Below are 16,629 nucleotides of genomic sequence, written 5' to 3' on the forward strand. Positions count from 1 at the left end.
CTGAATCGACGTAGCACACATGTTCTGGCTGAGAGGTGGAAACCTCACTGGACAATCAAAAGCATGGATGAAGGGTATCAACTGATGATGATGACAAAGACAAGGAGGATGAGCAGAGGAGGAGGGAGGAGGTCCTGAGACAGGATTAGCAAAGGAAGAGAAGGGGAAGGCAGCGTCCAGATCCTGGGTGTCAGGGTTTTGCCGTGAAGAGCTGGCACACCATTTTCCGTGCGTGGGAACACTGGAGGAAAACCAGGCTCACAGTGGGAGCCAGGCTGAGAGGAGGACTCAGGAAGACGGCAGAAGGACTTGAAGGTCACTGAAGCCATGGGCTCAAGGTGTTAGTCGCTCAGTCGTGTCAGACTCTTTTAGACCCCACTGACTCCAGCCCGCCAGGCTCCTCTGTCCATGGAAATCTCCAGGCAAGAATACTAGAGTGGGCAGCCATTCCCTTCTCCAGGGGATCTTCCCAACCAAGGGATTGAATCTGGGTCTCCTGCATTGCAGGCCGATTCTTTACCATCTAAGCCACCAGGGAAGGGCTCCCCCATGGCTCAGCAGGTAAAGAATCCGCCTGGAATGCAGGAGACGCAGGAGATTCGGGTGCAGTCCCTGGGTCGGGAAGATCCCCTGGAGGAGGGAATGGCAACCCACTCCAGTATTCTTGCCTGGGAAATCCCACGGACAGAGGAGACAGACAGGCTACAGTTGGAAGGGTTGCAAAGAGTTGGAGGTGACCAAGCGACCGAGCCTGCACACACAAAGCCATCAGCACGGACGAGCTCAACCCAGACTTCCAAAGGCAAAGAGGGCCAGGAGCAAACCCTGAGCAACCACAACTCCAAACGGGAAGATAGAGGGAGACGACACAGGGGAGCGCACAGGACCACGACGGCAGAACCAGGAACGGCCGACACACTCCGTCTCAAACACTCACCGTGGGCAGGAGAAAAGAAAGCACATGTCTGCACGAAGACTTGAATGTTCTCAGTGATGCTGTTTACGACAGCCAAACAAACACGAGACATAACCCAAATGTCCATCATGGTGAAGACATAAAGTACAGCATACCTACACGGTGGAAATCTTTAAGCAATAAAAGGGAACTTTAAAACTGCTGCGTTAACAACTCTGCTCAATATTCCGTAACCGGGACTTCCCTGGTGGTCCAGCAGCTAAGACTCCACTCGTCCAATGCAGGCGACGCTGGTTTGACCCCTGGTCAGGGAACTAGGTCCCACGCTGCAACTAAGAGTTCTCACGCCACAACGAAAGACCCCACACGAGGCAAGGACGAGCAAGCAGCCTGGGCACCGCAGCTAGGAACCACTGCCGCCGATAGATTTTTTCAAAAATTCTGTTACAACCTAATCGGGAAAAGAATTTGAAAAGGATACATGGACATGCAAAACTGAATCCGTTTGCTGTCCATCTGAAACCAACAGGACATCGATAATCGGCGGGACTGCAATATAAAACAAAAAGCTAAAACAGAAACAAACTCACTGTGCGCACAGAAGAGAAGCAGGCTTACAGAGAACGAACTGGTGGTTACCAGTTGGGAGGGGGTTGTGGAGGGAAAAATACAAACTGCTGAGTGTAGGACAGGCTCAAGGATGTATTACAACACACAGCCAGTATTCTGCAGTAACTCTAAAGGCACAGGGCTTTCCAGGTGGCGCTAGTAGTAAAGAACTCGCCTGCCAATGCGCGAGATGTAAGATCCTTGGGGTCGATCCCTGGGTTGGGAAGATCCCCTGGAGGAGGGCATGGCAGCGCACTCCAGTGTTCTTGCCTGGAGAACCCCATGGAGCCTGGTGGGCTATAGTCCACAGGGTTGCAAAAAAGAGTCAGACACAACTAGGAAGTAACTTAGCACATAAATGGACAGTAACCTTTAAAAACTGTATTAAAAATTAAAATTAAAAAGCCATTCTGTTAAATTACCGGAAAAAAGCAGATACAAGGACAACACAGATTATGACTCCATTTATATGAAACTTCCAGAAAGGGCAAACCTATGGAAACAGAAATCAGCCTGGGATTAAGGCACAAGGGAACTTCTGGGGGATATGGAGACGGTCAAAAACTGGATTGTGAGGAACTACAGAAACTCTAAATTTAATTTTAAAAAAATCAATGCACTGTACCTTAATAATGGATGCATTTTATGTGACATAAAGTAACCCAAGTGTAAGCTGCTCAGTCCCTTTGCACTCCGTGACCCCGAGGACTGTATCCACGTGGACTGTAGCCCCTTCTGTCCATGGGATTCTCCAGGCAGGAATATTGAACTGGGTTGTCATTTCCTTCTCCAGGGGATCTTCCCGACCCAGGGATTGAACCCGGGTCTCCTATATTGCCTGGTCGCTCAGACAGTCAAGAATCCGCCTGCAACTCGGGAGACCTGGATTCGATCCCTGGCTTAGGAAGATCCTCTGGAGGAAGGCATGGCAACCCACTCCAGTATTCTTGCCTGGAGAATCCCATGGACAGAGAAGCCTGGCGGAAGGCATGGCAACCCACTCCAGTATTCTTGCCTGGAGAATCCCATGGACAGAGAAGCCTGGTGGGCTACAGTCCACGGGGTCACAGAGTCGGAGAGACTGAACAACTACGCAGAGCGCACAGCACTCCTGCGTTGCAGGCGGTTTCTTTACCATCTGAGCCACCAGGAGGCCCCAAACCCCAATAAAGTTGTTTGCCCCCCAAAAAAAGCTGAAGGAAACTGTGTACCTAAATACTCAGCTGTTTCTTAACTCAGTTCACTTCCAAAATTTCCTTGTTCCTCAAGTCCAAATAAATCGAAAAATCAAAGCATCCTGTCCAGTTTGTCCATGAGATCCCTAATCATTACTCAGGAAAGGCAGTCTCAGTTCTGCCCAACCTGCTCTCTACTTATCACACCAGGGCACCTACTTATCTGGCTGGAATCATTTATGTGGTGAATCATTTATGTGGTTAATCATTTCCTGGATTTGATCAGGAGAGAGCAATTAAGTCTATATTTCTCAACTTTCCACCATCAAAAGTCCTTCTTCTCAAAGGAGCATTCCGGAAATTACCAAAGGCAAACCTCACACAAAAATCTAATTATCACTATTTGGCCTAGCAAATGTCTAAGACGTATTGAGTGCTTAGTGTTCCAAACTTATGATGGATTAAGTCTCAAAATAAACAGTCCTAGGAGATACACATAATTATGGGGTTCCCTGGTGGCTCAGATGGTAAAGAATCCACCTGCAACGCTGGAGATCTGGGTTCAATGCCTGGATTGGGAAGATCCCCTGGAGGAGGGCATGGCAACCCACTCCAGTGTTCTTGCCTGGAGAATCCCATGAACAGAGGAGCCTGGAGGGCTACAATCCACGAGGGTGCAAAGAGCCGGCCACGACTGAGCAACTGGGCACACAAGCACGCACACAGAATTACTGTTAGTCCCACTTTACAGGTGAAAAACTAAAACCCAGAGAGGTTAAGTAATGTCCCCCGAGTCACCCAGCTAGTGAGTGGCAAAACCCAGGCCTGCACCCAGTTCCCCAATCCTGCGCCCATGCTCCTGACCCGTCTCTTGTGTTTTACCAGGAGGGAATTTCATTTGGCCAGAAGCAAAGCACATGATGTCAGAAAAAAGGTTTCCAGTGATGTGAGGCAAGTGCTTCTGTCCTAACAAAGCCGCTGCAATAGTTTTCTCAACATCAGGATGTGGCAACTTTCTGAAGACAGAGAGCTCTGGCGCTACGGGATTCCTCCAGCAAATAAACTGCATTGGCAAATGCTGAGTGATCCCAGCACTAATTATACTCTGTCTCCTGGGGCCTGTGGCACCTAGATTTTTGGTTTCTTTAACCACAAAATCCTCCAACCACCCTACAGCTTAGAGCCATTAGATAAATAGAGTTGATCAAGTTCAAATCCATCCCCCCGCACTGACTATCCCTATGACCTCCAACAAATTATCTAGCATCACTGAACCTTAGTTTCCCCAGCTATAAAATGAAGAAACTAACTCCAAAAATTCACACAGTGGTTATGAGGATTTAAACACAGCCCAGGCGGCACGGTGGTAAGAATCCACCTGCCAATGCAGGAGACGCAGCAGACTCAGGTTTGATCCCTGGATTGGGAAGATTCCCAGGAGCAAGAAACGGCAACCCACTCCAGTGTTCTTGCCCGGAAAATTCCATGGACAGAGAAGCCTGGCAGGGGGTTGCAAAGACTCAGACACAACTGAGCAATTGTATGCATTTATCTCAAGTGTCCAGCAGAGAGTCTGACCATCACAAATATGTTTGTTTCTTATTTCTTTACCTCACCTCCCACCCTTAAATTACAAGGCTTTCCAAAAGTGTTTCCAGATACCAAGATCCCCAACTTGACAAGGCTACTCCTAAAAACGCAGATTAAATACAAGAACATATATGCAAACACCTGGAATTCCAGAGACCTGACTTGAATTTGAATCCATGTCACTGTTGAGGAAATAAATTAGTTCCCAGGTGGCAAATTCTAAAGGAGAAGCTATCCTCCACTCCAATACTAAACAGAAACCTTTTTTCCCAACTGTTGGCACCAGTCCTTCTGGGCCCCTATGCTAGGGATGCATATTTCTCTCATGGTAATCATCACTTTTAAATAATTATTTGCATTTTTCTCTCTTGTACTGAATGGGAGGTTCTCAACTATGCCGACACATTAAAATCATCTGGGGAGCCACGAAAAAATAAGGTAGATAAGACAGATAAAGATAGCCAGGTCCAACTCCAGATTTTTATTTCAAAGGTCAAAAAGGCGGCAGGAATGGTCATTGTTAAAGCTTCCAGGGCGATTCCAATGTACAAGCAGCGTCAGGAGGCCTACACCTGTGGTCAGGGCTTAATTCAGCTTTGCACCCATCTCCCTGCACAGCCTCCACACACAGTATGCATTTTTATAACTGTGGCATGAATTAATAACAACAGTCCTGAGTCCACTGATCTTATTAACTCATTAAAACATTCACTGAGGATGTTTATTATATGCAGGCCCTCCTCCAGGCATAGGGCTCAAGCTGTCACCGTTCTTTAGCTTTGAGAGGTCGGGATTAAAACGTAGGCCAAAAGTGAAGAAAGCCGTGGAGGGCAACGCACCTCTGGCTCAGAGATCTTGAGTTCAGTCTGCGTTCTGCAGCATCTTCGCAGTGGTCCCTGACCCCGCTGGGCCTCTGTCTTCTACCAATGGGGCCTCCTCCCCGGAAGGTTTAAGGAAGACTAGGGACAAAGACCCCACAAAATGGCAGCTGGCCTCATCCCTTCCCCCACTTCTCAACAAATTCCACGGACACCTGGTGAAGTCACCCTAGGGGTTCATCCGGCCCACGCCCCTGCATCAAGCAACCGACGCCGCCCAAAGCGGCCGCCACCGGGAAGTGCGCGGGGAGAACCGGACGCCAAAGCGAAGGGCGGCCCGCGGGGCCCGGCCCCGCCCAGCTGCCTTCTCCGGCGACCGCAGCCCCACCTGGGCAGCCTTGGGAAATGCACGCTTCCAGGTCCCACCCCAAGCAGTCACCGGCGGGCCCGGGCGGGGCCAGGAATCGGCATTTTAACCAGCTCGCCTCCCCACGGCCCCACACCCCCAGGTTAACTCTGCCCCGGTGATGCCACAGCCCCTTAAAACCTCAACAGGTCAGCGCCCTCCTCCCAGTGGGAAGCTGTCAGGGCGCAAAACACCCGCGCCTCCTCTTTCCGAGCGAGTGCAACCCTCGCGAGGCGGCCCAGGGGCCTGCCTCTGCGGAAGGGTACAGCAGGTGGCAGCCGCCGCCCCTGACCCGGGAGGCTCCTTCCTCAAATTGTGGGGACCGGGGGAGGGGGTGCAGGCGACCAGCAGGAGCTCCTCTCGCCCTCCCGCGGTCCAGCCGGGGCCGGGCGGGGACTCCGCGGCGGGTCTGCGGCGGGGGCAATGCCAGCCGAGAATTTCCCGGCTCCCGAGGGCGGTTCCAGGCCAAGAGCGAGGCTCGATATTGACCAAATCGGAATTACGAAGACCAGGCGTAATGAGGAAACAATAAAATGGATAGAAGGCGAGGCTGACCCCGGTTCCACAGCGGCGGGCGGGCCCGGCCTCCCGCGGTGCCTAAAGCAAGGCGGGCAGAGGTGCCCGGCAGCCGGGCGCTCGGGCCCGAAAGGGGCGCGATCGCGCCGCGGTGCCGGGCCGGGCTGAGCCGGACCGCTGCCCGCCCGCCCCGCCCGGGCCCGGCCGCCGGCTCATGGCGCCGGCCGACCTGTCAGGCCCGGCCCGCCCCGCCCGGCGCCGACAAAGGAGGGCGGCCGGCCCGGGCCCCGCTCACCCGGCGCGGGGCCTGCTGTCCATCCGCTTCTTTTGGCGCACCGGCTGCAGCGGGATGTTGTCCGTCATGTCGCCCGCCTTGACCGCCGCGCCCCCAGCGCAGCCTGGGCCGCCGCCCGGTCCGGCCTCCGCGCCACCGCCCGCCGGCGCCGCGCCGCCCCGGGGGAGGAGGCGGCGGCAGCGGGCGGGCCGGGCCCGCAGCGACGGGGCGAGCTCGCGAGCGCCGGGCCACGCGCGGAGCCGCCCGCGCGGCCCGACCGACGGACACGGGCGCACCATGGGCCCGAGCTCCGCGCGCCGCCCGCCCGCGCCGCGCCGCGCCTGCCACGGGGGGCGGCCCGCAGGGTCCGCGCGCGGCCGCCGCACAGGCCCCGCCCCCGGCCCGCGCCGCGCGCCCCCCACGAGCGCCCACCCGGCCGCGCGCCCCCCGCCCACGCCCCGCGTGCGCGCGCCCGGCCTCCCCCCGCCCCCGCGGACGCCGCTTTAGCCGGCACATGCCCGCCTGTGCGCACAGGCCACCAAGCTCACACTGCATCCATCCTCTCACGGGCTCATTCTTGCACACTTACACGCGAGCCACACACACACACACACATTCTCACCCGCTCCCTCCCTACCAGCATCTGACATTCAGTCACTCATGCTCACCCGCACAAGCACACACCCTGCCACACTCACACCCATTGTCCACCCTGGACCTCACACACGTGTGCCCCCAGGAATCACAATCACAGGGACACACTGCCTCACTGCTCTCCAGACTCCCTCAGCCACCATCCTTCACCATCACTGGCCCCCCACTCTCCCACCTGGACCCTGAAATTCCCCATCACAGTGTGCACTCACACACGTGCACACCCTCCATCTCACACTCACCCCTCACCCGCCTCTGGGGCTGACACGCGTGCTGTCACACAGACACATTCACCCACACTGAGACACACACACTGAGACACCCACACTGAGACACACACACTGAGACACACACACTGACTCCGTCGCCCAGACCTGCGTCCACACCTACCTCCTCTCCCACAGTGTCCAGGATCCACTCACTCTCCAAGGACCCCGATAAAAATTTAAGAACAGAAAGAAAACGAACCGTGGTGTAGGAAGGAGGGAGGGAAGTTAAAAATCCATGTGTAATGAAATCAATGTGCAATGAATCCAAGTGTAATGAACCCCAAACTGTGACACCATGGTAACTAACCTACTGCAACTAAAGGGAATTGTTACGTAGTTACACCTAACACATTTGATGTGGGGTGTGGGTGTCTTTTACTTCATTTGCTGTGAATAAGGGTGCAGCCACCAAGTCTCTGTGTCCCAGGCCCTGAGTGAAGGAAGGCGGATACCAAACCAAGAAGTGTGACTTATCTCATGTCCCGATGAAGTTCCTCAAGAAAAGCATGTTGCTAGATTGCTGTATGGCACCTTTGAAGGGGAAACGGCATTCTTTGGCTAACAGACCTGACCTGCTTTGCGTCGGATTTTCTCTCTGTATGTAGGACGGTGCCAGGCACACAGCATGACAGTCAACTCTCAGGAAAGGTTTACTGAGTGGAGGCAATGTAAACACCCTGACCCACCAATTATGGCATCAGAGGGGGCCCCACCCTCTCCCACCTGCTCCCGGAGGTCCCCTCTCAAACCCCACCCACCTCAGGCCCTCTTCTCCACTCCACCGCCACACATGATGGGGGCAGAGAAGACCAAAGAGATCATGGCCCTTTAATCCAAGGGCCCCACACAGCTGGGAGCCGATAAATACGAGCTCTTGTTTTCATCAAGCACCTAAAACACCGTGGAATCCCATATTTCATCCTCCAAGCAGCCCTGCCAGCTGAGTCTAAATGATCACACCCATTTCACAGGTGAGGAAACAAGAAACTCAGAGTGGCCTGCACAAAGCAACATGGTTAGGAAGGAACAAGACTGGGCTCTCAGGCCTGGTCTTCTGTGCTCCAGAAGGAAGGAAAAACGCCCTCCAGTGATCAGTGGAACCAGCGATCCTGACATTTCCAGGCAACTACAAATCCTGATCTCAAACACCTCCCAGCTCCCTCTGGCCTCCCTCACTCACCAGGCTGTGCCCTCACTGTCTAGAGCAGAGTAATACCAGTGGCCCCGCGTCTGAGGCCCTGTGTCGCTTCAGCACCTCACAACTGCAGACCCAGAGGCGACTTTCAAACAGCTGGGCTTCAGTTTCCTCATCTGTAAAATGGGGGGCTTCCCTGGTAGCTCAGATGGTAAAGGGTCCCTGCATCAGGAAGATCCCCTGGAGAAGGGAATGGCTACCCACGCCAGTATTCTTGCCTGGAGAATCCCATGGGCAGAGCACCTGGCAGGGGTCACAAAGAATCGGACACAACTGAGCAACACATACACACACATGCACACGCACACACATGCCTCACAGGATTGTTGGAAGGATTAAATGAACCAATTGTGTACACAAAGCAATTTGAAAGCTGCATAGATACAGGGAAAATTGTGGGCAGCTCAGGATTCTTGCAAGAATTCAGAGCAGTAATAGCAAAATGTAAAAACAGGCAATGCATGTCACATAGTAAATCGTCACCAAGGTTACTGATTATAATTTCTCCTCCTCCTCCATTACTAATTAAAGAAACAACAAGGCTTCTCTGATGGCTCAGTGGTAAGGAATCTGCCTGCCAATCCAAGAGACATGGGTTTGATCCCTGGTCTCGGAAGATCCCACATTCTAAGCAGCAACTAAGCCCACGCGCCACAACTGCTGAGCCTGTGCTCTTGAGCCCAGATGCCCAGCTGCTGAGCCCACGTGCCCGAGCCCAGGCCATCACAGTGAGAAGCCCGAGCGCAGCTGGAGTAGCCCCTGGTCGCCACAGCTAGAGAAAAGGCCTTGCAGCAACGACGACTCGGCACAAAGAAAATAAAACAGGATTCTTTTTTTTAAAATAGTAAAAAATAAAAAATACCATCACAGTGTTATCAAATGGTGGTGTCCGGACAACGTTCTCGGTAGATATTTGAACTATAATTAATTCTGTAGTGGTTGGTACAGAGAGCTCCATATACCCACTCCATATCCACCCTGATCCCAAACCCAGCAGTTTCCCTCATTAACATTTTGCATGATTGTGGTACATCTAAATGGATCTGAAATTTTCTCCTCGTCTCTACTTTCTGCTTTTTCTCTAGTCAACAGGTATCACTTTTTAAGTTTTTCTTTAAATGAATTTTGAAAGGACCAAGAGCCCCTCCTAATCTCCAAAGGTAAGAATATTTTCATAGGAAAAGGGAGGCACTTTTTAATTGCCTTTGCATTTTCCAAATTTCTTTGTGTGCTTTTATAATCACTGCAGAAGACAAAGATGACTCCCTTCCAGGAAGGCAATCCCTGAGGAAGGGAGGCACTTAAAGCCTTTTATCTCTTGGTGAGAAAGATCCAGAGACTTGTGTGAGATAGCAGAGGGCCTGTGGGGCTGGCGGGAACAGTGCCAGGCTCCAGGAGAGCAGCAGAGTGGGGCAGTGATGGGGTGGGGCTGAGGGGAGGGCGTCCGAAGCCCTCTTCCCGGCTCGGCCCTGCCTTCTCCTGGTGGCCCTAGAAACAGCTACCTTAGGGTCCTGCTTTCTGAGGAGCCCCTTTCACGGCCTTTGACAGCCCTGTCCACCCAACAGGCTCTGGAGCAGGCTCCATCCAACAAGAAGTCACTGACCCCTAGACACCTGGAACAGAATGATCTTTGACAGACAAGCCGACCTAGGCCAGCCTCGTCTTTCCAGAGGCCCACAGAGGTCACCAAACCTCACCAACAGATATTGGGCCCAGACCATCATCTATTTTGAGACTCAGTCCAGCCTACTCTGGAGCCTCATTTCCATAGCTCGCCAAGCTGGCTGAGGCTGTTTGCAGAGTGCAGGGTACTAGCAGGGGTGAAAGCGAGGCAGGGAAAAGGGGACCAAAGGCCTAATGAAACTGTTTTAGGTAGGGGCTTCCCTGGTGGTCCAGTGGCTGAGACCCTGCTCTCCAATGCAGGGTCAGGAAACTAGATGTAACGTGTTGCACCCGGGAGTTCACATGCCCCGACTAGATACTGCAACCAAGACTCAGGGCAGCCAAACCGATTTTTTTTAATGTTTTGGGTAAACCCAGACTGGGGAGACTTGTTTTGGTGCTTACAATCTTCTCTGTGGACGAATGCCCCAGGTAGTCCTTTTGAGTTTCTCGTGGGTGCTACTGACTTTGGGGCTATTCCCAGATTGTGGGGGGCTGCCCCGTGCACTGGAGGATATGCAGAAGCAACCTTGGTGTCTACCCATGACGTGCCAGGAGCAGCTCATCCCTTTCTCCCAGGCTGTGACCTCCACTGACGTCTTCAGACATGGCACAATGTCCCAAGGGTAAAAGTGTCCCTATTTGAGCCCCACCGGGCTAGAAATGTGGTGTTAATCTAGTAAGACCCCATCTCTAACACTGACCTCATCTTCCTGGTTCCCCTTTTTTGGGGAAAGAACTCTCTAAGTGCTTTCCATAAGCAACTATATCTAGTTAGGATCTAATTATATTAGTTTGTATGGTGCTGTTTTTATCTCCAGACAGACAGACATTGGGGAGTTTAAGGAAAACACCACTGAACGTTCATTCATTCAAGCCATCTTCACCTAGCACCTACAATGTTCCAGGCACTGGGGATAACTGCTGCCCAGAGCTGAGGTCTGTGCTGGTACCTAGATTTAAGGCAAGACCGAAATCAACAAGATGACCAGAGGCCTTCCGGGTTGTCTGCCTCTTTCATTGTCACTGAGCTACTTTGCAACAGAATACTGTAGTTAACACAAATGATTCTCCTTGGTAGAGATGCAAATGACCTTTGCCCAGTGGAATGCAGTTGATTCTAGCCCTGTGAAGGTTGACTCCTTTTTCACATCAGTTTACTTCAATCTTCCTGATCACCTGAAGTTGAGGAGTTTTTTCAATTCTCCTTTCAATCAGTTGTAACTGTTGATACAATCTTGGGTACATGTTCATTTTACATTTGTAGGAGTCTTGATTTTCCCGTTCCGAAAGGTTATACTTTAGAAGGATAGAATAAACAAGCCAGCATTTCAGAGTGCAAAACGCTATGTAAATACAACAGGGAAGCACAAAAAGAGGGGCTTTTATCATGCTTACTTGATAAAAAGTTGGCAACTGTAAGCAATTCTCTTCTATTTCCCCATTTTTACGAACAATTTACTGCTGTGTGAAATCCCAAAGATGAGCAATCCTAAATTCCATTATAATTTCCTGTCCTGGGTCCCCTGGGGTCTTCACCACACAAGAAAGTGAAGACACAATCAGCCTCCAACACAATTAACTCAGGATATTTAGGAAGGTCAGTGAAACGATTTCTCCCACCAGGATGGCCTGAAAGCCATCAAGATAGCCAGCAAGCATTAAAAAGCAAAACAAAACAAAAAGCTGGTTCAGGTGAAGTAAATAGTTAAGGAGGAAAAAGCATGAACCACGCGATGATACAGGTCGTTTCAGTGCTTTTAAGGACCAACAATTATCCCTTCAGCATAAAATAAGCCTCCGCATCCTTTGTCCCAAGCCTTTAGAACACGGGTGTTTCTTCCACTTTACCTCTTTCCCTGAATTAATGGGCTTCCCTGGTGGCTCAGATGATAAAGAACCTGCCTGTCAGTGCTGGAGACGTAACAAACACAGGTTTGATCCCTGGGTCGGGAAGATCCCTTGGAGAAGGAGATGGCAACCCACTCCAGTATTCTTGCCTGGAGAATTCCATCGACAGAGGAGCTTGGCGAGCCAGTCCATGGGGTCACAAACAGTCAGACACAACAACACAACACCTGAATTAATAGATGGCTTACAAAGGGTTAGCCTTTTGATGAAAGTGAAAGAGGAGTGTGAAAAAGTTGGCTTAAAGCTCAACATTCAAAAAACAAAGATCACAGCATCTGGTCCCGTCACTTCATGGCAAATAGATGGGGAAACAGTGGAAACAGCGTCAGACTTTATTTTCTTGGGCTCCAAAATCACTGCAGATGGTGACTGCAGCCAGGAAATTAAAAGACGTTTACTCCTTGGAATTAAAGTTATGACCAACCTAGATAGCATATTCAAAAGCAATTACTTTGCCAACAAAGTTCTAGTCAAGGCTATGGTTTTTCCAGTAGTGATGTATGGATGTGAGAGTTGGACTGTGAAGAAAGCTGAGCACTGAAGAATTGATGCTTTTGAACTGTGGTGTTGGAGAAGACCCTTCAGAGTCCCTTGCACTGCAAGGAGATCCAACCAGTCCATTCTGAAGATCAGCCCTGGGATTTCTTTGGAAGGAATGAGGCTAAAGCTCAAACTCCAGTACTTTGGCCACCTCATGAGAAGAGTTGACTCATTGGAAAAGACTCTGATGCTGGGAGAGGCTGGGGGCAGGAGGAGAAGGGGACGACAGAGGATGAGATGGCTGGATGGCATCACCGACTCGATACACGTGAGTTTGGGTGAACTCCGGCAGTGGGCGGTGGACAAGGAGGCCTGGCGTGCTGTGATTCACGGAGTCACAAAGAGCTGGACACGACTGAGCGACTGAACTGAACTTACAAGGGCTGGAGGATGGAAATGACGGAAGAGGGGGACAAGAAGGGAAGAAATACAAATCGTCTGGGAAGTTCCTTCTCCCAGAAAAGTCACTTTCAAACATTTAGACTTTAGGGTTAAGAATCTGCTTTGGAAGTCAGGGTCACTGGTTCAGTCCCTGGCTCTGGCTTGCGAAGACTCCACATGCCTCCGGGCAACTAAGCCTGAGGCGCTGCAGCTACTGAAGGTCAGGAGCCCCAGAGCCCAGGCTCCCCAAGAGAAGCCACCACAACCAGGAGACCACACACCGCAGCTACAGCAGCCCGACTTGCCACAGCCCACGAAAGCCTGTGAGCGGCACACACCCAGCACAATCAAAAATAAAAAAAAAAATTTTAAGACTTTCAAATGCACAGTTTGATGCTTCTTTTAAAGACATTTGTGAGGTCTTACCCTTAATACCTCAATTGCAGCATCCACTTCTGAGAGGCAAATTTGCTTCCTTCTCCTCGTTTTGGCCATGTTTAGCTAATGCTCCATTTTCATTATTTAGAAATAGTTGAATCACAGCAAAGTAGTAAGGACCTGGGGTTTTTTGCTATTTTTTTTTTATTTAGGGGGAAATCTGAATTTTCATGGATACCAGGACCAAAGCAGGATCCCTAGACCAAAAGGAGTTGCTTCTCCCAGCATATTAGGAGATGTTAATAGCTCTGAAAGCTAACAACTCACTTTCTGTGAAGAGAATTGCACATTTCTTGTAGTCGTTAACGATTTTGTTTGTAAACAAGGAAACAGAACTGACGGAGTTTCCAGGACAGAGAATGATTATGCCACAAGAAGCATAAGCTTTCTCCACCAGAAAAAGTGCCCCTTTAAATGACCACGGTTACCGAATCTATAAAATAGATGGGGCCGAGGGGAGAAGAAAGTGAAGTCATGAATTAGCCACTACAGTGTTTAGATCTTAATCGGAGACAGAGTCGGGGACTGCCTGGTGGTCCAGTGGTTAGCACTGTACTTTCCAATGCAGGGGGTACTCGTTTGATCCCTGGTTGGGGAGCTAAGACCCCACATGCCTTGTGGTCAAAAAACACAAAACATAAAACACAAGCAATATTGTAACAGACTCAATAAAGGCCTTAAACATGGTTCACAATAGATTTAAAAAAAAAAAGGTCAGAATCACAAACTTAGCCAAATATACCTCTTTGATGGATTCAAAATAGGCTTCTCCCAAACCCAGGAAAGAGCCTACAACCAAGGTTCTGCCATTTTGTAACTTCCAGCCACAAGCGTTCAAATGCCCTGGGGTAACCTGATGAAGGTGGTTGCGGGGAGGGGGATAAAATATACTCGCTGGAACCAAGGAAACTGCAACTCCACTGAAATACTGTTGCTGTGTGTCCGTATTTGAAGACACACAGAAAACCCACCTTAGAAATTGCCCGCACTGGCCTGCTTTCTTTGTACATTACTGGAGAATGATGAAGCATGCCGTTGCACGCGTGCTCCCTGGGTTACGAACTGCCAAGAACCACTGTCTGGAAGGTGAAGGAGGCGCCCGCCGCACATGGCTTTGGCCCCACGTGCCTGCCTTCCTCAGTCTCAACAGCCTGAACCAAGAGAATCCTGTGATCCAGAGTTGGGACCAATTCTTATGCCCATCTCATCTGGGACATAGTAAGCGTTCAACACACCAGCCACCTCGTTTTGCTTGTTTGGTTCAAAAAGCTGGAAGCAGCCTATTTGTGCTGTGTGCTCAAGTCACTTCAGTCGTGCCGCCTCTCTGCGACCTCATGGACGGCAGCCCGCCAGGCTCCTCTGCCCGTGGGGTTCTCCAGGCAAGAATACTGGAGTGGGTTGCCATGCCCTCCTCCAGGGGATCTTCCTGACCCAGCGTGTCTCCTGCGCTGCAGGCAGATTCTTTACCACTGAGACATCGCAGAAGCCCCTATCCTACTTAGTTGGGTGGAATTTCTCCCAAGGCAGCTGGAAATGATTGTCAGGAAAGGACTCTCAGGTGTGGAGCAGAAACTAACAGAAAAATTTACATACACGCCTGGTGGTGAAAAAAAAAAAGAACCATTCAAAATTTATTCTCCAACAGACAGACAGCATCAGCAGGTAAAAACTACAGGGGTTTCTCCGTAGATCATACATTCACAAGGCATTATTAAGCTTAACAAGTGAGAAAGCCTCTGGTCTATCTTCTGTAACAATATCCGCTTCACAGTGTAAACAGGTACTATCATTGTGTTCACTTACAATTCCCGAAGGAAAGGCACAACTTGGCAAAACAAAACAAAAAAATTTGTGGGGGTGGGGAGTCCTAAACTCAGGTGCAATTACCAAGAGACAGACTTGAGAAGAGCCACAATCCACTCTTCCAAACAGAGGGGCAAAGACGTCTCACCCAGAAATGTGGGTCTTTCTCCTTGCTTGTTAAATCTTCAAGAGGAACGCTTCATCGTCTGCTTCATATCACATATACAAAAGGGGGGATTAAGAAGAAGAAAAAAAAGAATCGCAGCATCTTGAACTTTCAGCTGCTCCCACCAATACATCAACTCTTAGGTTTACGATAGGGTCTAGAAACACTTCAGCGGTCATCCAATAGGAAAATAGAGACTATAGCTACAAAAATAACACATGAATGAGGTAGATAAATTAAAGCTTTCACATCCAGGACTTGCCTGTTCCAACTTGGTAGCCTTCATGCAATACTCAGAAGAAAAAAAAAAAATCTTCATAATTACTCGGCGTAAGTCACAATCAAGGAAATGTTGGTACAAATTAGTGTAAGTTTTTAGTATATAATAAGAAAACATGCCCTTCCACGAGTTTGTTTCTTCAAGAATGGACACCGAGCTCTTCAACAGAGCAGGCACGGGTGGACTAAATTACATCACCTGAGATCCCCTGCTCAGGTGGTCACCTCTCCTGGTTTTAGGAAGAAGGCGGCATCTGGAAGGGTAGAGAGGACCTTGGCACTCTTGAGGCTCCAACTGAACTGTATTTAAATAAGCAGCAACACACACATTGACTCTCTAAGGACTAAAATCAGTCCACTTGAGGGCACCCTACTTAAGGTTCCAAGGTTGAAAAACACTTTGGAATTCTACAACCTTGGTTTTCCAAAAAAAAAAAAAAAAAATACATTCAAAAAAAAAAAAAAGAGAGAAGTGGGTGCAGGGTTGGGAGAATACAAAAATGGGTCCCGAAACAGATGACAGACCACGTCCACTTACCCGAATCCAGTCCCCACAGAATCGAGCATACAGCCACCCCACCCCCTGCCACCCCCCCCACCCCAAGCAGGTGAAACAGGTGTCTTCTCCATGGTGGTTCAATACCTTCCAACTTGAAAGAGGTGACCATCTTTGGAAACAGTTACTCGAGGTTGTACAAAGGTTTTTATGTATATAGTTTGTTGCAAGTAACAAAACTACTTTGCAAGACCCGCTTTCTTCCAAAATTTAAAAAAATACTAGTATTTGTTTTAGTAAGAATTTTTTTTTTTTTCCTCTCTTTTTTCTTTTTTTGCAAAGCAGCATAGCAACATTGTGATTGTAAGACATGCCTGAGGTTGTGGTCACAACTGTAAACATTATTTGCACATCAGGAAGAAAACTGGAGGAGATGGGGGCCTTAAAAAAAAAGAGAGAACAAAAAAAAAAGATACAGTTCTCTAGAGGTCACTGCGTGCACTGCTCCTCGGAGGCGCGTCCTCCTGCGGC

The 16,629-nt window shown here is 50.0% G+C and overlaps 1 protein-coding gene across 2 annotated transcripts in view; it reads right to left on the minus strand.

The window, feature by feature from the left end:
* ATP9A (ATPase phospholipid transporting 9A (putative)) overlaps nucleotides 1-6,432 on the minus strand; it is a 124,737-nt gene extending 118,305 nt beyond the window's left edge. The window contains exon 1 of one of the 2 annotated variants that reach the window (XM_068986694.1): nucleotides 6,326-6,432. In XM_068986694.1, the coding sequence (XP_068842795.1) occupies nucleotides 6,326-6,393 (68 nt within the window). In that variant the 5' untranslated portion in view covers nucleotides 6,394-6,432. Of the gene's footprint in view, nucleotides 1-2,736; nucleotides 2,756-6,325 lie in introns of those variants that run through there. The other variant, XM_068986695.1, reaches the window with a different exon arrangement.
* Nucleotides 6,433-16,629: the final 10,197 nt, after the last annotated feature.

Source organism: Capricornis sumatraensis, chromosome 15 (genome assembly GCF_032405125.1).
Source record: "Capricornis sumatraensis isolate serow.1 chromosome 15, serow.2, whole genome shotgun sequence".
In the NCBI taxonomy this organism is placed as follows: Eukaryota; Metazoa; Chordata; class Mammalia; order Artiodactyla; family Bovidae; genus Capricornis; species Capricornis sumatraensis.